The sequence below is a fragment of the Spermophilus citellus genome (assembly GCF_964194105.1).
Source record: "Spermophilus citellus genome assembly, chromosome: 16".
Lineage (NCBI taxonomy): Eukaryota > Metazoa > Chordata > Mammalia > Rodentia > Sciuridae > Spermophilus > Spermophilus citellus.
In genome coordinates this window covers 65838539-65861688 of record NC_138196.1, presented here as the reverse complement: position 1 = coordinate 65861688, position 23150 = coordinate 65838539, and the positions used below count along the sequence as shown (strand labels likewise).

Here is a 23150-nt window from a genome sequence, read left to right as displayed (position 1 = left end):
CTTTTTTTTGTTCTGTAGGGGATTTCCAAAGAAGGCCAGTAGAACTGCTAGAATAGCCTCTGATGAGGAGATTCAAGGCACAAAGGATGCCGTCATTCAAGATCTGGAACGAAAACTTCGCTTCAAGGAGGACATCCTGAACAATGGCCAGCCGGTACTTGACAGATTAGGCTGGACTTGGAAGATTAGCTATCCACATCAAATCTCTCTTCCCTGAGGCTTAGATCTTAAGATTTGTCTTAATATTTTTTCATCAACCTTGAATCTCAATACTTCTCTTAATGAGTTAGAGAGAAAGGAAGAAGGAAGGGCAGATGTTAGTGTTGGGACTACAACAAATGAGTAATGATGATAAAGAAATGTGGGAATGGGGGTTGTGGCTCAGTGGCAGAGTGCTTGCCTACCACGTGCGAGGCACTGGGATCTCTTCTCAGCACCACATATAAATGAATAAAATAAAGATCCATTGACAACTAAAAAAAATTTTTTTTTAAATTTGAAAAAAAAAAAAAGATATATGGAGATTCTGTTCATGGCTGGGTAGGTCCTAGGGAGGGAGGGAGAAGATGTGCCCTTGGAACAGTTTGCACCCAGAAGCAGTGGATTATAATAAAAGTACCAAAGGAGAAGTTGGTTCTGTGGCATGTACTGCTTCTACCCAAAAAAAATACCTTAGCTAGAGAAATCATTGGTGAATTTCAGTCCTGTACTACCAGCTGATGACTGGATGGATATTAGTTGACTCAGAAATCTGAACAGAGAATTATGTTCCACAGTCTCGTGCTAATTTGTCAGAGCAAGACAGCTAGACTTGAGGAGGAATGTTATATTTCAAGGCTACAGAATTGTAGAGTGCATATATAAATCTGGTGAAAAACATGCCATCTTTCGTCCACTGGACTTGAATTTTTTCTTATCAAGTTTTATTTGGTTTTCACATTATCACATCAAAATATCATCGTCAGTGGATGGGTAAAGTCAATCTAGCAACTGAGATTCCCCAGGCAGAGCAGAGGAGTCTTTTGTAGCTTTTTTCTGGAATATTACCAGCAAATTTGCTTGGCTGTTGGATAGAAGAAACGGGCTTCTTCATAGAAAAATCTCCCTCCCAGACACATTTTTCAGAGTGGAAAGCTCTCTATGGGAATTAAGTTTTCTGAAAATTTTAATTCTTAAGCATTGATAGATAAAAATGTAAAAATAGACCGTGGGAGATGTGGCCAATAGAGGAGGAGGGTTGAATGCTGACTTTAATTATTGGAGCATCTTAATCTGATTAAGGAAGATTAAAATTCTAGTAAGTTTTTTGTTAGTTACTCATTTCATTGGGTATAGAAGATCTTCACCAAAAGAAAATATTTTCTCCCTAAAATAAGTGATTACATGCTCTGGAAGTGTTCCCTGGCTCTGTCAAGTAGTCTTTGAAAGATTTTTTAAAAATATGTATGGGAACTTTTTCAAGCCAGGTAAAGGCATCTCTCCAGCTCCCCCCCTCCACTTCTTCTTTTAGATTATTTAAATATTCTTTATAGACTTAGATTTCTTAGTTCAAAATAAAACTTCTGTAAGCTACTAATTAATCATGTCATGCATATCTATATTTTTACTTATCTGTTACATATTTTTATATATCACTTTTATGTATAAGCATATATTTATCTGTTTAGCAGCGAATGGCATTCATAATGAGTTCCATAGACATCCACATTTGAGAGCCTAAAAGAACAAGAAAAGTAAGGTTTCCCTTTTAAGAAAATGGAATTCTTGAACCATTTTTCCTAATGTTAGATATTCTGTTACTTATTTTTGGCTTTTGTAAACATGGGCTTGTGTTTCCATATGACATGGTGATTTAAAAACAAAACTTTGAAGTAAATTTGGCTTCCAATGGTAGCAGGTGCATTCTGGTATTGGAACAGATATCAAATTGATACTTCTGCCTCTGAGAAACAAGGTGGAGATCACTCCAATCCCCCACCGATGTTGATACAGTTCTCCATGAGAACACAGGAAGGCTTTAAGACAGCAAGTACTTCAAACTGTTTGAAAACTGAATTCACTGATTTTTTAAAATCGTTTTTGAGAGAATTAATTTACATAATAATGTACTGGGCTGAATCACTTCATGTGCCACTCAAACGTGTACCTCTATCTCTTTTTGTCCCCTGCCCTTTCTTTACTAAATGAAATACTCTGACCTTTAGGGCTGCTTGGCACTTAGATCTCTTTTACTTCCCAGTTTCAGCTGGGACTAGAACCAGCAATTACTGGAATTGTAAATTTTCCCAACATATTTTCCTAATTAGAGAACTTTCAACAGAATTTTCATCTACATGCAGAAGTTTGTCTGAAATAATTTTTTTTTTTAGATTCTGCCTTATTCCGTGTTTCTAATAAAACCCCCCATTTGCAAAATGTCCCTTATAGGGCAGGTGAACTCTGAAATTTCCTCCCACATCCATAATTCTAAGGCATTTCAGAATCAACTGAAGCACAAGAATCACCCTAGCCAGGGCTGAGAATGTAGCTTAGGGGTACAGTGCTTGCCTGGCATGTCTGTGGCCCTGGGCTCTGTCCCCAGCTAGAAAGAAAAGAGAAAAAAAAATCAATCATCCCACTGACAGAACAAAAATGTTGGCATCTCTTATAAGAAGGGCCTAGCAAATGGTTTTGGCAGACTCCAAAGTACTGATTGCTAGGTGCAAAAACACTACCATTTTCTTCCTGATGGGTAGGCAGTTTGCTTCTGAGTAGTCATGAATTATGGATGTTAGTTTTGGCAAATAGCTTTAATGGTCCTCTTGCTAATCTAGCCACATTCAGTCGTCCTTTGTGGATTATCGTATTGGCCCCTAATCACATACACTACACAGCAGCCTAGAAAGTGGTCCTAGCAGGGAGACCTGCCCCCAAAGCAGAAGGACTACCACTGTCAGCTGGTTGAAAACTTTCATTTGCTAATATTCATTGAGTATATACTGTGTGCAGAATTACTTCTGTCAGTGATACCTGTTCTATCTTCTTACTGATGAGTTTGTTCTCCTTTTGGGTGGCTTTCCGTTTTCCATGTCAGTTGGTCTTGGAGCTTACTTGGTTGTCCTAGAGCCTGTGAATGACTCTGAAAATAGCATTGCCTTTAAAATTTGCTGTTTGAAGATCTTTTCTTTTCTCTCTGTTTTTCAGGAAGGATGAGAATAACACATCTTTTCTATGGTCTCTGCCTTGCAGCTTACCATTTACTTTAAATCTACACTGTATCAATTGGTGGCATCCAAGATTAGTTGTCTCATCTCCCAACAGTAGATTAGGCCAGGAGAACTATAAGAGGAGGTGAAGGGCAGAACTGAAGCACAAGAAACAGACCCCTTTGACATGCAGCTGTCTGGAGCTGGAGAGAGAATAGTTACAGAAAATGTCAAAACTCATTTTATTTTTTAACTCTTCTTCATAAGGCAGTATATAATTGTGAGTTTTTTCTAATCATAAATTTTTTTGTGACTTGCTTTATTTAGAGATTAACTTATGAAGAAAGAATGGCCCGTCGACTACTAGGTGCCGAGAGTGCGACTGTCTTTAATATTCAGGAGCCAGAAGAAGAAATGACTAATCAGGTACTGTGTTGCTCTAGACTTCCTGGATAGATGACAATTATTCCGTCCCTTCTGACACTATTCTTGGGATTCACGTTGTGAAAAATAGAGGACAAGCCACAGACAAGCAGTATCTATGTCATCAAGCAACCTCACAATAATATGGATTGAACAAATACTGTGTGCCAGACACTGTGTTAAGTGATTAGAACTATTTCCATCGGTAATTCTTGTTCTTTTTATCTTCTTATTTATCTCTTTATTTTCCTTTTGAGTATCCTGATTTTTCTGTCTTTTGCTCTAATCCAAAATAGTTTAGTATGGAGAAACACCTTTTCACTGGCACTGTTTGAAATAAGCTAGTATTTCCCACTATACTCTTAATATCTAGCCAAATACCAATGTACAGAAAAGACCGCCTTTATCTTCATTTGCATTTAAAGCATAAACCAGCAAAAGACCTAAAATTCTATTTTTATTCCCCTGCTATCTCCAAAAGAAAGAAAATTCATGGAGCTGTTGTAAGCAGCTGTATAATCTCTATTGCCTCTCCACAGAGTTTCCAGATATAGTTTCAAGTTAAAAGGGGGGAAAAAACTTATAAAACAATTTAAAGTGTCAAGTACACTCTCCTATTAAAAAATGTGCCTTTGGTTTCTCTATGTTAAGTATTGCCACCCTGAAAGTTTCATTTAAAGAAAACTAGAAATCCTGCTATATCTTACTATTTCTATCATCTTGTTTTTTCTACCATTACAGGATGTTGGGTCTCCTCATGCCTCTGTAGGGAGTTCTGTGGATGGTCAAAAGGTTAAACTTTTCTCCTTTCTTCTCTTTGCAATCTTTCACTGTGACTATTTTCTTCATTTTTAACCTGTGTGTCTGTCTTTACTTTCATGTGTTAACTATAAGTGCTATGATTCAAATCAATTTCCATTTAATATCAGATAAACAGAATAACTACAGCATGATTTTTCTTGACATTTATTTACCAACAAATTTAATCCTAACATTAGTGGAAGCTCTAAACTTTGAATCATGAAAACATTTCCACTTGTTATACACCTTGGGGGGGGGGGTTACTTATTCGGAAAGTGATTGATTCCAGAGTAATTAGACAAAACAGCATGTGGTATATTGCTCACAGTGTTATTCACAATACTATATTTCTTCCCTCAAACCAGCAAACTATTTTCTGAAGATGGCAGAACTTCTTTAAGAGAAAACCTAGTTACAATTACTCCCTATTTCATATGAAATAGGGAATATTTATAATGGGCTGCCTTGTCTGCATTGTACTTTAAAGGCAAGAACTGTAGGATCCACCTTAAACACCACAGGATATTGGGGTTCTTTGTTTTGCTTTGTGTTTTTAACCAAAATTTTGACTGGAGTGTTAGCCCTGTTTTTCTGTTAAAGAGATGAGTTCCTAATAGCTGTAGAGCTAAGGGGGGCCCCCTATGAGATGGGGTTGTTATGGGTAAAAAAAATCATGGTGCTATTTCTTCCATTATTCATTTGATAAAATTCTGTGCACACTGCAGCTGCTTTCACATGTACTCTGAGCCTTCTGGAGAGGTACACCACCCTGCAGCAGCATTTACCCTACAGAAGGAGATCAGTGTTCCTTTATGTGTTATTTTTATGAACAGATAGGGAATACAGAACCTTCAGTTTTTTCTTTTCTTCTCCACTTCATCCCTGTTTTTTGTTTTGTTTTGTTTTGTTTTGTTTTTCTCAATGATAGGACTTGAAGACAATTTGAAATATCACAAATTTTCACTTCCAAATGGGTTTTGTTTTCTATGGAATTGAATTGGGTTCAGATTATGTTTTTAAGCTCTTTGGTAAAAATACCTCTGTCATCTTAGTGCCTTATTGGAGAGGGTGATAAGACTCATGAGACACATTGTTCTGTGACAGCTTGAGGTTGCTAACTTGAACTTTCTTTGTTTGACACAGGAATACAAAGTCTCCAGCTGTGAACAGAGACTCATAAGTGAAATAGAGTATAGGCTAGAAAGGTCTCCTGTGGATGAATCAGGTGATGACATTCAGTATGGGGATGTACCTGTGGAAAATGGAATGGCACCATTCTTCGAGATGAAGCTGAAACATTATAAGATCTTTGAGGGAATGCCTGTGACTTTCACATGTAGAGTGGCTGGAAATCCAAAGCCTAAGGTAAGCTAAAAATATGACTTCTTAAGAGTTGTCTCAGTTCACGCTACAATAACAAAATGCCTAAGGACTGAGTAATATATAAAGAAGAAAAAAACCTACTCAAATTAGTCAAAACCTAGTAAAACCTAGTCTATTTTTACCATAGAACTTTACCATTTTGGCTCGTGGTTCTGGAGACTAGGAGGTCTAAAACATGGTGATAGCAAGGACTTCATCCTCTCAATTCATTGCAAAAAGCAAAAGGATATCAGATGGCAAGATAGAGTTAGTGTGCTAGAAAGAGATTGCTTTTATAACAAAAATAGTCCTAAAATGACCCATTAACCATTAAAATCCATGAATGGATTAATCCATTAATAAGGGCAGTGCCTTCATAACCCAATCACCCCTGACAAAGGTCTCATCTTTCAACTCCACTGCACTGACACCAAGTTTCCAGTAATGAATTCCTGGGACATAACCAAATTACAGGAGTCACATTTTCTGAGGAAGAGTTTGGCTTCTAAAATATAGCAGACATGATAGGAAGAAGAGACACAGACTAGCTTTCTCAATATGAGATGTTTTAAGTACTCTTAAGTTGAGAATCATCTTCAGGACACATTAGAAACCAAAGAGTGGAGGATGGGGGAATGGAGTTGGAGGTTTGAAGAGTAAATCTGGGACAGGACAGGACAGAACAGGACAGAATAGGATAGGAGTGGCTAATGAGAACAACTAAATAATTAACAAGGAGCTATTCATACACCTACATCATTTTCTGCTCATTACTACTCTCAAATTGCAAATGACTAAAGAGGACTCTATGAGATTAACTTTCCCAAGGTCAAAGAGCTGGTAAGCAGCCAGACTTAGACATGAACCCACGGAGGTACACTATACAGAGAAGTAGTGTTCACCATGGGTGATAAAAACTTCAAATCTCTAATGGATAAAATCAAGGACTCCTATGTTTACAAATGGAGGTGGGGTGAGGAGTACTGTTTAGAAAGGATGATCAAAACTTCTGATAATGCAGGATTAGGCTGACCTAGGTGGGAGGCCTCTCCCTACAACACAAGGAAATGCTGGTTAAGGAGCTGTTCTGCCAATAAAAGGAGGTCTAGAATAACTGTTCACTAGCCCAGCAAAGCAATAAACAGGAGCATACTTTTTGCTAACTTAAGCAAAAAGAATAGAAATGGTGAGAAACTGAAACCCCATCAAAGGCAGTATATGGATATGAAAGTTAGTTCTGGATGATTAACTTAGTTTTCTTTCATAAGCATGCAGACTTTCTCCATAGGACACTTTTCACGGCTTAAGCCATTAGACTTTTGCAGGATAGAAGGGAGGAAGTGCCACTAAACAGCTTCACAGTCAAGACTTACAAACCATATGAGGAAATCAACAACCATGAGAGTCAACGACACAAGGAAAAAACTAGAAGCCTAAGAATTGTACATATTAAACCCTTTTAAGGAGCTCTAATAAAAACCTGAATTTAAAATGACTAAAATAATTTAAAAAGGAATAGAAACTCCAATGAGAGAACAGGACAATATCAAAAATGCAAATTTGTCAAGTATATAGAAATGAGAAATTTACTCTCTGGTATTAAAAGTTTAAAAGTGGGGGCGGAGGTTGTGGCTCAGCAGTAGAGCATTCGCCTAGCATATGCACGGTCCTGGGTTCGATCCTGAGCACCACATAAAAATAAATAAAATAAAGATATTGTGTCCAACTACAATTAAAAAATAAATATTTAAAAAAAAAAGGTTAACAGCAGAGTACAAGAGCTGAAATGAGAATCAACAAAATGGAAGAAGGGCAAGTGACACAACACCTGATACTGGTAGGTGTTAATTCTCCGCAGCTTTGTGCATTTTTTGTTCTCACATTCAACTTAATTTTACCATCACTATCTTTCCTTAAAACTGAATTCTAACAACAAAGCCAAGAAAAATAGATCAAAGAAAATGGCCTCAAATTTTCAAACCCATATCTACTCTCTAATAAAATGGAACTTTTAAAATAAACTCTATTGTTACAGGAAATTTCTTTGCCACATTCTTGTCATAATTTGGGTAATAGCTGTGTATTCACAGCATGATATCAAATGCATGTATTGAAAGTACATTTTCAGCTTTTGAAGGAAATCCACTAAGACGTTATATCTTGAACTTCCAAAGTATTCACAAAAAAGATCCTAGATTATTTTCAAACCTTACCCAAGGACATTAATCAAGTTTTAAAATCATTGATTCCTATTATTTTTTAAAATATTTGTGTAGTTGTAGTTGGACACAGTACCTTTATTTTATTTATTTATTTTTCTGTGGTGCTGAGGATTGAACCCAGCACCTGGCATGTGGTAGGCGAGTGCTCTACCGCTGAGCCCCAGCCCCATGGATTCCTATTCTTATAGAAAACTTCACTCACTTGAAACAGTGAACTTTGTTTTTAACATAACAGTTTTTATACTAGTGCAAATTTAAATGTTACAGATCTTCAAAGACGCTTGTTTAGAACTTTTATTGTCAAATTTTCTTCTTTTACACTTCCTTCTCCCCCTGTTACCCTTTCCTTCCTCCCTCCTTTCCTCATTCCTCTTCTTCTCCTCCCTGGATTATTAAAATACTATCTCTGCCATACTATATAAATCATATTAGGGCTGGTAATATATGGAATACTCATTGTGTGTAAAGATTCCTTTGTTTTGGCTTATGTTTTTACAAAAAAAAGTATCTCTTCCTTTCTTGTACGCTCTACCTCTTCCATTAGCAATCTCGGCAAAGGTTTGGAACTATTTATTGATTTCATTTGAAAGTTGTATTACAATTATAATGGAGGTGAAAATGATTAAAGGAAAGAACTCAAAAGAACTGGCCTTGTGACAAGAATGCAAAAGGAAGAAAGAGTGTACTAATTATACTTCTTTACTTCACAATAAGTAATCCAACCACTAAAATTGTATGATAATTAGGAAAGATGATGCTTTACATAATTTATTTTTTAGAACTGAAAGTTATTAGTCATATTTTAGTTCTGGAGATTAATAAGTAAGATAATTTCTGGAAATTTGGAACTAAAAAATAGGGGTTAGAAAACCTGTAACAGATTATAATAATTCAAGCATTTATTTAGTTTTATATATATATATACTTTTCCTCTGTTAAAAATAGAAATTTCAAAAAGATTTTTCAGATTCAAATAGTTTGCCAGAGTTGAATTTGTATGGCAGTTTATTTTCTCAATTTACCTTTGATTTACAATAAGGAAGTTGTTTATTTTTAAAACTAAATAGTCTAAAGTAGGTTTTCTTCTGTTGGGAATCAATTAGGAATGCTTTTGGTTGCAAAGGACAAAAAAAAAGGATTTACTGCAGTTTAATAAGGGGGAGGATCTATTTTATTAGATTATTTTTACAATGTATTAGGATATGATGACATTATTATAACGTGAAGTCTGGGATGGGATGACATCTCAGTCATGTTAGGGCTGCTTTACTATCATTCATTATGATCTTGCAACTGTGCAGTTCATAACCTAAATTAAAAATAACAAATTATCAGACAATTTTGGACCACTTTTATTCAAAGATGAGGAAAGGGGGGTTGTCTATAGAAGAGACAGTTGAGCTACTTGAAATTTTTAAAAATTTTTTTCACACTTAATTTCCTATCAAACCAAGATATATAACTGAAAAATTATTGTACTTTTCAGTGATACTGTGTTTCTTTAATACCTTTGGGAGAGTTGACAAGCGTTCAACTTTTGATCATATTCTTCTTGGCCCAGAATAAAGCAATAAGAGTTCTCACCATCTCCAATGCTGAACTGCTGCCTCCCTACCTGCCATTCTTTTTTCCCCATTTTTTATGGGTTTATATTAATTATACATGACATCAGAATTCATTTTGACACAATTATAAAAGCATGGAATATAATTTGCTGTATTTCAGTCCCCAGTACTTCCTCTTCCCCCCCCCCGCCCCGTTCCCTTCCCTCTAATCTGCTTTCCTGCCACTCTTTTACTCATTTAACACAACTCAGTGGCATGATTAGAGTGTGGGGTCTGTGACTGTCCTTCAGAACAAGCTATTTTACCTTTGACTTACAAGTAATACTTATGAAAAAAAAAGAAATATGTAAATGTAAAATACATTTTACATTTGAAAAAAAATGCCTATAATGTCATTTCAAAGAAATAATCAGTGCCAAAATTCTCTATATATCCCTTTGTGCAAATAAATTAATGTAAATATCATTTTTAACAACAAAAAGAAAATATATCTTTAAAGAAAGGAGGACTAGAACCTGGAGTATAACTCAGTAGTACAGTGTTCGTCTAGCATGCATGAAGCACCAAGAGGCAAAAAGAGGTATATAATTAAAAAAAAAAAAAAAAAAACTAAAATAGTTTGCTACTTGCTTTTTTCCTGTTCAGGTATTTGTTTAACATTTAACATGAAAAATCAGATCAGTCCTTTAGACCACACTGTTATCAGTCCTCTAAACACAGTAAGAGCACATTCTTCATCTTTGTTTACTTGAACAGATCTATTGGTTTAAAGATGGGAAACAGATCTCTCCAAAGAGTGATCACTACACCATTCAAAGAGATCTTGATGGGACCTGCTCTCTCCACACCTCAGCCTCCACCTTAGACGATGATGGAAATTTTACAATTATGGCTGCCAACCCTCAGGTAAAAAGGGGTGTAGGTTTGGGCTCTTTGCTTAACAGCACTTACAGGCATTTGATTGGACAGAGGAACTGTTTGATTGAAAGATGAAGTTGTACTTCTTTGACTTATGAAACTGTTTTTCCAAATCCAATAGCCATCTTGGTTTCAGAGGCCAGAAAATTTCCTTGTTCCATATTTATTTATTCCATCAGGTGTTCTTCTCTAGCAATGATTCTGGTGCAGATATGCATTCCTTCCATAAATATTAAGGCTTCCTGTGTATACACCTCTTATGGAGGCTATGGGGTCATAATGGTGGACAGGATAGTCCTGCAGTAGAAAATAATCTAATATGATTTCTAGTAGGATTAAGTTCTATAAAGAAAATAAAGGAGGAAGAAAGGATATAGAGTAGTGTGTACAAATTTTAGTAGCAGAATGCAAAAAAAAAAAATTTAAAGAAGTACACACAAACATCAATGAACTTCTTGGCCCAGGATTAAAGTAATAGAGTGCTGTCCTCATCAGGCATTGGAATCTCTGAATGCCTATATATAGCATATTTGTATCAAATTTTTTTGTCTTGTGTTTGCCCTTAGATTTAGGGCCAAAAAAATTGCCTTCTTAGAATTTAACGAAGGGTTGCTGGATATCATCATGTTTCCAATTCAAGCCCACAAATTTTTTCTTGAGCATCTTATATACTTTATGCATTATGCTAACTACAGGGGACACAAAATTGAGTGAGTGATTTTGTACCTTAAGAGCTCAATGTGTAACAGGGTAATTTTACTGAATTCACTGAAGTTGTATAAGTCATAGGCTTTTTTTCTTAAAGGAAGCTAAAATTAACAATTTTATGTATAACTAATGATGATTGTTCAGAAGTTCTTTTTAAAGTCTCTGATTTATTTATGTTGTTCCATATTTTGATATATCTTTCAAAGATTAGAAAATGTAGGATTTTAACAAGGCTTACAGTCTTTTAGACATTTGTACAAGGTATCCTATTCCAATATTCCATTGTCATAAAAAGACATTTTCTGTAATAATATTAAGATTAGAATGATACTCAAATTGTCCAACTAATCAGGTTTGACAGCACAGCAGACTCTTCACTGTCATTGAAAAGTTTCTACATTAATGCACTTTTTTGAGGTTCTAATTTTGTCCATAAATACATGACCATCATCCTGAAAAAGTCAAAAGCATAGTCTCTATTAAGAAGTTGCACTTCAATGAGTATGTTCACATTTGCATAATTGTAAGAGAGCGCAAAAAAGCAGAGGTTGCTTTTTTGTCTTATTATATTTTCTATGTGTTTCCTTGACTATCAACAGACTTCATCCTTCAGTTTTCTGCCTGTTTAAAAGAAAAATGGTAGAGAACTCAACAAAATCCAGAATTCTTCATTGGATCCTTTATTATTCTTATTCTCTAGAACGACTGGGATTTATTCTGGGGATAGAATTATGTGTGTTTCTTAAGTACTTGGCAGAACTGGGTTCCTGCTTTTAATTTCAAGGCACTTTTCCTAGCATATTTTAAATTGTTATTGGAGTAAGCCATTTTATAGAACAAAAGAACATAAATGGAAAACTGCAATTGTCGGTCTGCTTCTGCTCTTCTTCAAATTTTACTAATGTATTTGTACATATGGAAAAGTTCTAATCCAGGAAAGGTGCAGTGCTCACGGCCAATGGCAGCATGCAGAGTTTAAGACATCAGGCTAGCCTCAAGGGTCAATAGTGTCTGATCGTTTACACTCTCGAGAAACATGATAGAGTCACTATTGAGGGCTACTGAAGATCCCCCTTGTACCATTCCACATTGCACACCTATATCATAACCTTACGTTGTACTCATAAATATGTTCAATTATGTCTTAATTAAAATAAAAACCAATCTTAAAAAATGAAGGTAATTTTACCCAAAGCCCTGTGTAAGAGCCCCAGACCCTCCAAAAAGATCCCCTTTATAAACAGGGGAAAGGAGAAAGGGAAGGAAATCAAAGAAATGACGCGGAGAGCAGAGTATAGGGATGAAGAGCGTGAGCTCTGGCATCAGCAGATCAGAGAGTTCTAACTCTGTCACTTATTACCTATGTGACTTTATCAAGTCACTTCACCTCTTTATGCCTGTTTCCTCTTCTAAAATATCAGAATAACAATATGGACCCATATAGTACATGTAAAAAGCACTCCGCTTACCTGGAACATAATATGCTTTCAATATTATGTTTGTGAATTATTCTAATTCACAAACACTAATTCCCATCTTAAAAATAGCAATCCTAAGACTTGGCAGAAGCCTGTGGAACCCGAATGGAAGAGATCAGTTGTTTCTAGGTATTCTACTCCACAGTCTTTTAGAGTAAGCAGTCCATTGGGATGGAATTTCCACCCAACATGCTGCTGGTGTGTGGTCTTCTGACCTCCTGGCTTTTCCCTTTTATTACTCCCACGGGAAGGGAGTTAGGCAGCAGATGTGGCTGTGCCACCACTGCCACAGCTGTGGGCTTGGGTGGAGGAAACTGAACTAGAGAATGGGCCCCACCCAAGCACAGCTGACACCGGCCACACAGGGAACTGGGAAGCTGCTCTGCTCCCAGCGCCCCCTCGAGGGCCAAGAGAACACCCCCTAGAGAGGAGCCACTGGCCTCACATGAGGCCCCGGTAATTCTGCTTTACCAAATCCCAGGCTAAGCCCCACAGTCAACCCCCTCAGGTCTCGCCCTCCACCCTTTGGAGAGAAGGCCACGAGAGGAGAAGTGGACCACTTTACATCAGGTAGCCAAAAGCCCAGCCCTCCTGACAGAATATCCCTCCCGCCCCATCTGTGATTTAAGCAAAAGGTGATATGAGTGTTTGGGGTCTACCTGAGGGGCAAAAGACACCCAGGGGCCATAGCAGTCAGCCCCTGTCCCTAATGCCTAGAATTCCAAAGGTCTTTAAATACACTCAGTGTCATAATCAAGAGATGAGGCCGTCAGTCTCCTTTTCTATCTAAATCACCAAAGACAGACAAAGGAGGGAAAACTCATGAAAAGAACCTAAGGAAATCCTAAAAGTGGACCTTTAGGCCTCGGCCAGAACATGTAGTTGGGTGTATCCCATTGAAATCGCTCTGAGAGAATTCTGGTAGTTCTGCTACTTGGCAGTAGTTGTTATTTCGAGTCTCTAATCATGTTGTCTGGTTGATTTTAATTCCAAGAGTAAAGCTCCTTTTTTCTCCTGGGGTCTTCAGAGGCAGGAATACCCAAATATGCCAGATGTCTATCTTGTGAGTCATCTTCTAGATACTGGAATGAATGTTACTACTTATTAAAACAACAAAGTGGTATTTAGACCAAGATGAGTGGCAGCCCATTTTTCTAACTAACCCTTGGCATAAATTATCATTTGTGGCTGAAGGAATGACAATATAGACCTGTTTAACTCTCATAATTTTATCCTTATAACATGTTATTATACACTGAAGGATTTTATTATTCTTGTCATTTGTGAATTAAAATATGATTTTTTAAAAAAAGAATATCTTAAGTAGCCACTGGAAAAAAACTCAAAAGTAAAAGCTGAATCTCTCAAGATATGAAGTGTAGTTGACAGAAAACTGAAGTTGACTGTCTACTTCCCAGATGCCCTTGAATTTTCAGTTACCTTGATTTTTTTTTTCAAATTTTAAAAATATTTGGATATGAAAGGCAGGCAATTACATCTATTTTTTCCTAATACACTGTAGGCTACATGATGTGAAATAACCGAGGGAAAGAGGAAAAGGCTGGAGTGGAAAAATTAGTTCAGTAATGAAACACAGAAGGCAGAGCTTTTCAGAGCAGTGGAAAATAATTACAGAAAGCAGCCAAGAGAAGAGCGAGAACCAAGGAAAGAGGAAAACACTAAAGTTCAGCAGATTATTTTATAGAATATGATATTTTTCCACCTGGGTTAATCTTTTGGGAATGAGAAACATGTTAGATATTGTTGACTGCATCCAAATTCTGCTTGGGATGGAACACACAGCTCTCCACCTACCCTGTGACTTTGTATCATATGCAATGTGTGCAGCTCAGAGGAATTCATTAGAGACCAGAGCAATCACATGGTTTAGCAAAATAATGAGCAATTGTGCAGTTACACTAAACACGATGCCAAAATGAGGCTCATGAAGCAGTTTATTTTAGACCCTAATCCTATCTTTAAGACACAACTAAATCTAAACACAAATGTTTTACTTTGTTTTGTTGTGTTGCTAAGTTACTTTGTACTGCACTTGGATTTTGGAATGGCTGCTTTGCAGTTTGATGTTCCCTCAAATTGCATTATGTATACAAGTGGCAAGCCTTTATAAAGACTCTGTGCCACAAGTTAAATTCATAAACTATGAAATATAAATGTTATTTTCATATCACATAAATAACTGACTTTGCATGGTACAAATAATCTTTACAAGCTGGATGTTTAATACAGAATCACTTTAACAATTCAAGCTCCTTGTTTGTACTATGGCTTTAAACTTTGGCTTTGTTCAGAATAGAAAAGTGACACAAATCTGAATTAAATATTAAAAATGATTGTTTTGTTTTAGCATTGTAAGGTTTCCTGGCTCATTTCAATCTTCTCTCTAAACATCCACTTTCATTATTACTTCACAGATTAATAAAGCAGAAAAAAATTAAAATGTTAAAAGTACCATAGCAAAAATGTACATCAGAGCCTTCTAATTTGAAAATCATAATTTGATTGCTAAGATTAATTGGTATATTAATATGATTAAAATCATTAACACTACTTCTATATGAGCATTCTCCTAAATAAGGTGTTCAGACATCTTCAAGACTGCTTCCCTGAATTCCATATTTTTTTTTCAAATAAAATTTTCAAAATTATATAACTTCTTAATTTGGATGCTTTTTAAATGCTCCTGATCACGTATTGGTTAGTAGTATATTTAACCAATAACAGTACACTAATCAAATTAAAAATCTGCTTCCTGAAGACCATGTCCTCCTCCTTATGTTCAGAAGTCAAAGTTGTAGAAAGTGTAGGAGTACAAAGACCACAAATGGTAACATAAAATGTTTTCGTAAATTTGGGAGGAAATATTCCATGACAAAGTTTGTGTGTCCGGTTACAAGCAGTAGCAGCAAGAACCCAGAAAACAGTGTAGAACTGCGTAATTTCTCCAGAGCAGTATCAACCTGGATGCCCTGTTTTTCTAGAAAGGGGAGGAGAAGGCAGGATTTGCCCTAAGCTTAGTCAACAATTAGCTGAGTAGAGCACCTTTCATTCTACATCTCATATAATGCAGCCATCATATAAGCAGGCCCACTGAATACAACTGTGCTTGGCACCATGAAAGCACCACAGAAGTTAAAGGTTGGCCTACTTGCCACATATTCAGCCTCCCCTGCTAAAAACATTTTGTTTTCTCTTTAGAGTAAATTACATTCTAATAGAATAATTTACATATGCAAAAACTGTGTTAAAACACTTCTACTATGCCTCATATTCATCTGATATTATATGTCCACATTTAGTACTACAGTATTTTAACATTTTGAGCATTTACTGTATGTAAAAATGCAATACGAAGCACTTTGTATATTTTAACTCATGTAATCATTGCCAAGTACCCAGGTATTAACTATATTGTTTTAACAGTTGAATAAATCTAGCTAGAGATGTTAGATTATCAGTTCCTAAAGGAACAGAATTAACTTACAAACCCAGAAAATATGATTCCAGAGCTAAGGAATACCATACAAAGGTGTCTGAGGCTCATGCTGGGATAAGGGATAGGGGAGACATTGGTTAAAACAAGTTTTAAAAAAAAATGGAAAGGAGGTAAGAGCATCCCTCCAATAAAGTACATTGACTTGGAAACTTTTGGGCATCATCCATGCTCAGGTGGGGCCCCCCCAAAATCATCTCAATGCATGTCCATGCATATAAAATGTCATCTCAGACCATGATAATACAACATCAGCTATGATGAATTTAATAATGATGTCATGTACCATTTTATAATAAGACCATCTTAGGTTATAGCATTTAATACTTACAACATCCTTGTGAGATATATTCCTTTTCTTTACAGAAAGAGGAAAAAAGGCTTTAAAAAACTCAGTAATTTGCCCAGTTTTAGAAAAAGTCAAAACTCAAATTCAGGTTAGAGGATTTTTTTTTTTTTTAGCCTGCTCATGCTCTTTTGCGTGTGTGTGTGTGTGTGTGTGTGGTGACACAAATGTTCTATATCTTTATTGCATTGGTGGTTACATGACTGAAGACATTTGTTAAAATATTAAAGTTTGAATTGAATTCATAGACATTTTACCTAATAAACCAGACTTTAAAATACACCCAAGCAACTCCTGAAGGAGACCACATCCAGTCAGTTGGATGGGAAGTTTTTCCTTATAGGGGTTCCAAGTGGTACACCTCCATGGTTACCATCATCCAGCCCTTTGGCATGTAGTTTTTTTTTCATGTGTTCAGAGACTGCTTCAGTCAGTCCTTTGATGAGCCTGTCTTCTCAAGAGGATGTTTAGAAAAGGGAGGGAGTGGGATGAACCACAAACTTTGTTGCTCAGCTTGGTGTGAAGGTTGTAATTGGCATGCCTTAGCTCCCTTCTATACTATCCAATACAAATTATTTTTGCCCCCAATCAACTTTCTTGCTCATTAGAATCCATTACTAGGCAATGACTTGCTTCCCACTACTGATTTCTGGATCCCTGCCACCCACAGAATCCATACAGCATCCATAATTTTTACTTCATTTGAACCATGCTGGTAAAACATGTTTCTGGGGGAACACAACCTCTAACCCTGCAGGGCTCAGGGTTGCACATGGGAAGCACAAACTCTTCCAGTTATTCTTCAGCAATGATGTCAACAAGGACCTGTCCTGGTGGCACCTTCTGTTTTTCAGACTTACATATTGTTCCTATTGAAGTTACATCATTACACAAAAGTTTCTGTTTTAATGCATATACCACTTTCTAACGGATGGCTCCCCATCATTGCAAGGTATTTCTCTTTTTTTTTCTTTTTTTTTAATTTTTATTATTGGTTGTTCAAAACATTACATAGTTCTTGACATCTCATATTTCATACATTTGATTCAAGTGGGTTATGAACTCCCATTTTTACCCCGTATACAGATTGCAGAATCACATCGGTTACACATCCACTGTTTTACATATTGCCATACTAGTGTCTGATGTATTCTGTTCTATCCCCCCTCCCCTCCCATCTTCTCTTTCTACCCCATCTACTGTAATTCACAAAAATTCTTTTTTTTTTTTACCTTCATCAAAACTTTCTCTTTTTTTTATTGGTTGTTCAAAACATTACAAAGCTCTTGACATATCATATTTCATACATTAGATCCAAGTGGGTTATGAACTCCCATTTTTACCCCAAATACAGATTGCAGAATCACATCGGTTGAAGATTATTTTTTTTAAGCAACCCATTCTGCTTGCCCAAATTCAAGGTTCAAGTTTGAATTTAATCTACATGTTTTTCTAACCATGTCAATGATTAGTTAATATTAATTTCTTTTGTGGATCCTCTGTTTTGTCCCACAGAGGAAGATAGATCCAAATTATCATTTTATCATTCTATCACTGACATGGCAAAGCATATAACAAGAAGGCCATATCCTGTATCAGTGCATGTGAAGCTATTGTATGAAACAAGACATATGCTTCCTTGTGTTCAACCTCAAAACAGAATCATGGATTTTATGTGTTCATTTGATAAAGCATCTGGTAGGATATATTAATTGGGTAATTTATTATAAGGGTCTTCAAAGCAAGTCACATCCAAATTTTCTATAGCAGGTATGGATTTGATGAGACAGGGTGAAATCAATTTTCACATTTCAAGCTAGTTTAGGGACTCCCAAGTGTTTGCCAAGAGCTTGGGACCAAAAAATCTTCAGATACAATTAATCTAATTTAGAAATCATTTTCCTTCATAATGTAATACTCTTTTCTCCTCAGAAAGGCAGTGTTTTCACCATGACCAACAGCAAATATTGTGCATGAATGCTAGATATAGAAGATATATAATCTTCTATATCTAGTGATATAAGATTAAATTTGTTTCTCTGGTACCACCTCTTTCTATTTGGCCATTCTGAATTCCTCTGATCTGTATTACACCCCTATGTGTTATTCCCCTTTCCCAGTGATTAGAGCCCTAAAGAAGTCCAGGCTTTGGGAGACCTGAAAAGCCCTACTGCCCAGATCTCTGCCCTTCACTAAATTCTTCTATAGGTGAACACACAGCTACTCCGGAAGCTGCGGCAGGAGGATCACAAGCTTCACTTAGTGAAGCCCTGTCTCAAAATTTAAAATTTTTTTAAAAAGGGGTGACTTAGCTCAATGGTAGAGCACCCCTCGGGTACAATGCCCACCACCATTAGAAATCCTGTGAGATTTTTTATATATCATATCATGTTCCCTATACTAGTACCCACCCTTGTACTAGTATACTAGGTTGGAAAACAACTCTTCAAAACACACAGAACAGTCCTACTTCTATTACCTGCATTTATTGGTAACTTGCAACAAAATTAGAAGTCACTGGTAGAATTTTATTTTGAATGTAAATACACATAAGGGCTGCTCATCAATCCTGAGCTAGAATTCACAAAGTCTATTCATCAGTAATATACCTGCTTCCCATTTTTCCTCTCTTGCTTTTACCTTTGGTCAGCATCTGAATTCAGAAGTACATTTGGCCATTATTCTGGAAGAATGGAGAAGAAAGTGGAGGAAAAAAATCAGGCATCATGCTATTGTGCTAGTAATGGCTGGAAGTGGGGAGAAGAATTGAAACAAAAAGCCAAAGTTACTAGTGGTTTATCCATGTCATCAGGTCCCGTAAGCATTGTTTGTCTATCCACAGAACAACAATTACCAAATTTTCAATTGGCAAATTAAAAATATATTATAAATTTTCATTAGCTAGGCCCTTATCAAGTGACTCACATACTTTAGATAATCAACTACTTCTGGTTTTTAAGTCTCATTTCCTGAGGACATGGTGTAATTTCATATATTCTCCTTGTTATTCTCTGAGTATACATCTTACATAATGCTCATTTTCTTATGCAGACATCCCCCAAACAAACTGTTTGGGGAGGGGACACCACTAACATTTAATATACATATTACTAAAAAGATGTGACAGAAAACTAAAATCTAGTTTTGATTTCAGAATTTGGCCACAACCAGTAGATATTTGCCTACGAAAACTGAATCATGACAAGAAAATAACATCCTGCTATATTTTTTCAATTTGACTTCATGTATTAGGGAAACCTTAACAGATTACGGTTCATTGAGAGGTAGCATTTCAAGTATTATCGTGGATAAACCAGTAAAGCACATTTAACATTCAGAGAAGGACCTTGTCACCTGAGTTCTTAGTTTTATTAAGGAGCTTAACTCAGGGAAAGTGCTTTTCTGAGAAGGGTGGGTTTTATTGCTAATGGAACACTGAGTTGTTATGAGAATGGAACACCAGACATGAGAGTGCTTAATGGTTAACAATTTGCACAGCGAATAACCTCTTTTCCTGATGTCCCTGACAGGGCCGCGTCAGTTGTACTGGACGGCTAATGGTACAGGCTGTCAACCAAAGAGGTCGCAGTCCCCGCTCTCCCTCAGGCCATCCTCATGTCAGAAGGTATTTCAGATGTTCCTTCCTGTAGGTGTTACTGTGTACTTATTACTATACATTTAGGACTGCTGGAATCATAATATGACAACAAAAGTGAATGGAATTAGAAGACAGAACATGGATGCATAATTCAAGTGTATGATCCTTGATTATTATGCCCCTTTGCAGTTCCAAAAGGGGAAGGAAAAAAACATTTGCTAATATGTGCTGAGTCTATTCAGATATACCATTGTTAGTCTATTAAGTATGGCATGTTTTATATATGAAGAAATCAAGACTTGGCACCTTTAGGTGGCACATGAACACAAAAATACTAGTAAATGGAACACAAATGTTCCAAAGCAAACTTCTCTAACCAACAGCTGTGAAGACTTACCATTATAAGCTGTTGCCACTGGATTTCTTAAAATCAGCCAGGTTGTTAATGTACATTTTTAAATTGCTTAGTTCAAAACATATTAGATGATAAATTGTGTAGGTAAGATTTATCATATTATAGATGCTCAAATATCTGCTAACAATTGAGTCTGCTTTCCATTCCTAGTAGCCCTGAGTCTATGAAAGGACACTGACAGAATGCTGGCAGTCAGGGAGAGAGAAAGGATGTTATTTCTTATAATGTATTTGCCCTAAAACAATATGGTAAGTCAATCAGCCTGTTAACCTAGGTTTCTATCCAGATATTTTACAGACAGAACATCCTGAAATAGTCCTGATGGTAAGATACAAGCCATAGATGCACCACAAAAAGAGAAACATAGTTAGACTCACAGAGGAAAGGCAGGAAAACTGAGTAAGCATCAAGCAAGAGATGTGTCTATACCACCTAATGTGACTGAAGCCACAGTCTTTTGATCAACATTTGGATGACATTTGGATGACAAGTACCTGGGCATGTGCAAATTTAATTCCAAACTAGTGCAGCAAAATCTGTTAGATCTTAGACCTGTATCTTAGGCTATAAACACAACATCGTTTCAGGTTCACTGTCTTGCATTTTTCTCTTCTGCCGCTCCTATGGTCTTTAATACATCAAAGCTTTTCCTTATATCAATAGATCCTACAAAGAATTTTTATCAGATCTGTATTTGGAGAAAATGATTATCAGCCTAATATACTAATCTTTTATTTGTTCCACTCATTTTTTTGTTTTTTTCTAGTGAAGTGTTTTTAAATTTATCTTCCAGTGGTTACTGACAAAATTTATATCCAACATGTTACTCATTTCATAAGTCTTTCCTGCAATACAATTGTATTCCTCTGGCAATATACTACACAGAGGTGTGCAAAATGTGAGAGATTTGTACAACCTTGTTTTATATATATATAATTTTAGTTGTATATGGACACAGTACCTTTATTTTTTGTTTTTTATGTGGTGCCAGGGATCGAACCTAGTGCCTCACACATGCTAGGCAAGCACTCTACCACTAAGCCACAACCCCAGCCCACAACTTTGTTTTTAAAAAGTAAAAATAATCCCTTTAGGTACATAGATAATTAATGCAGAAGATTTGTTTTCTTAGTTAATATGAAAAGGAATTTTGATAATATATTAAATTTTTTAAAAGTAAGAGCTTTTAATTTCCTACAAAATTAAAATTGGTGGGAAGTTAATAGTCATTTCTATTGAAAAAGATTCAATTAAAAAATCTGATAATAGAAAAAGCTGCTCTTACTGCTAATGTAAAGTTTTAAAAAATATTTAGGAAAAAATGCTCATTTTTCATTTCCCTTTTGTGATTCATATTAGTCTGCAGTTAGCAGATTATTAAATTTATCAGACTTCCAAATTAAACAAGACTTTGCTTTTCTGACTTTTTGATGCGTAAATCTTGGGAATGGGTAACAGATGAGGAAATAATAAGATTACCCCCATTGTATTATAAGAAAACTGAGGACGAAAAGCTTGGAAATAACTACTATCTATCCTGATGCATCTTGTTTCAAGGCCTCGCTCTAGATCAAGAGACAGTGGAGATGAAAATGAACCAATTCAGGAGCGATTCTTCAGACCTCACTTCTTGCAGGCTCCTGGAGATCTAACTGTTCAAGAAGGAAAGCTCTGCAGAATGGATTGTAAAGTAAGTGTTTGTTATGCTGCAAAATTACTGCCTCATTTCTCTCCTCAGTGCCATTTCTCTACAGTTCTTTTTGGGACATTACGTAAAATAGAAGATGATGCCAGATCAAAAGAAAAACTAGCAAAATATACTCAGCATCTTTATGCTGTTTCGCATCATGATTTTCCTTACTTTTAAATTTGTCTTAAATATTTTCTTTACTCTGAACCCTACATACCCTATCCAAGAAAGGTTTTATTTATCCCTTTAAATTTTTCATTTTGTTGAAGTAATAAATGTGATGAATCTGCCATATGCCCTAATCAATAGGGGATCTTCATTCTTTTTTCATGAAATATATCCATCTATCTACTCTTTTATTCTTTCCATTTTCTAGAAATTCTTAGATAAGTTAAAGTGACATTCATCTTTCACCTGTTTTACCAGAGCTTCTTAACCCAGGGTCCTTGGGTAAGCAGGCTTTATTAGATGTGAGTTCTGAAACTATATAGAAAATTGTGTATGATACAGTTTTCAGCAGTTTCTCAAAGGAATTTCAGGCCAAAAATGTTTAAGAACCACTGCTCTCATGAAAAATACTTTCATTTGGTTTTTGCTCTACTTAAATGATTTTAAAGTAAACATAGATAAGGTTCTTAAAATTTGGGTTCCCTCTGCTGGTTCTCTCTGGGATTGCAGAACATAAATATAACTGCTTTGAGGATCTTGGCATTATCTGCTTTTTCAAAAAGTCAGTCTGGAGTTGGAGATATAGTTTGGTAATACAGCACTTGCCTAGCATGTGTTCTGGGTTCAATCACCAGCACCACAAAAATAAAGAAACAAAAATAGGTAAATCTGGGCTTCTAGGAATGTATAGAAAGAAAAATGTATTGTCAAAAACATTCTATTGCCCAACATGATTCATTTTGCCGTATAAATACAC

At 36.0% G+C, this 23150-nt stretch overlaps 2 protein-coding genes across 5 annotated transcripts in view; one reads left to right on the top strand and one right to left on the bottom strand.

Annotated features, from left to right (window-relative positions):
• Positions 1 to 23150, top strand: part of PALLD (palladin, cytoskeletal associated protein) — a gene marked incomplete at its 5' end in the record, with an annotated part of 362920 nt that overhangs the window by 329516 nt on the left and 10254 nt on the right. For 3 of the 4 annotated variants that reach the window (XM_081269806.1, XM_081269805.1, XM_081269804.1), the window contains 7 exons: positions 19 to 154; positions 3513 to 3611; positions 4350 to 4400; positions 5553 to 5774; positions 10315 to 10464; positions 20053 to 20147; positions 22093 to 22225. In XM_081269806.1, coding sequence (XP_081125932.1) covers positions 19 to 154; positions 3513 to 3611; positions 4350 to 4400; positions 5553 to 5774; positions 10315 to 10464; positions 20053 to 20147; positions 22093 to 22225 — 886 coding nt within the window. The remainder of the gene's footprint in view (positions 1 to 18; positions 155 to 3512; positions 3612 to 4349; positions 4401 to 5552; positions 5775 to 10314; positions 10465 to 20052; positions 20148 to 22092; positions 22226 to 23150) is intronic. The other variant, XM_081269807.1, reaches the window with a different exon arrangement.
• CBR4 (carbonyl reductase 4) overlaps positions 2970 to 23150 on the bottom strand; it is a 78208-nt gene continuing 58027 nt past the window's right edge. The window contains exon 5 of the mRNA XM_081269809.1: positions 2970 to 3388. Within this exon, the coding sequence (XP_081125935.1) occupies positions 3258 to 3388 (131 nt within the window). The 3' untranslated portion in view covers positions 2970 to 3257. The remainder of the gene's footprint in view (positions 3389 to 23150) is intronic.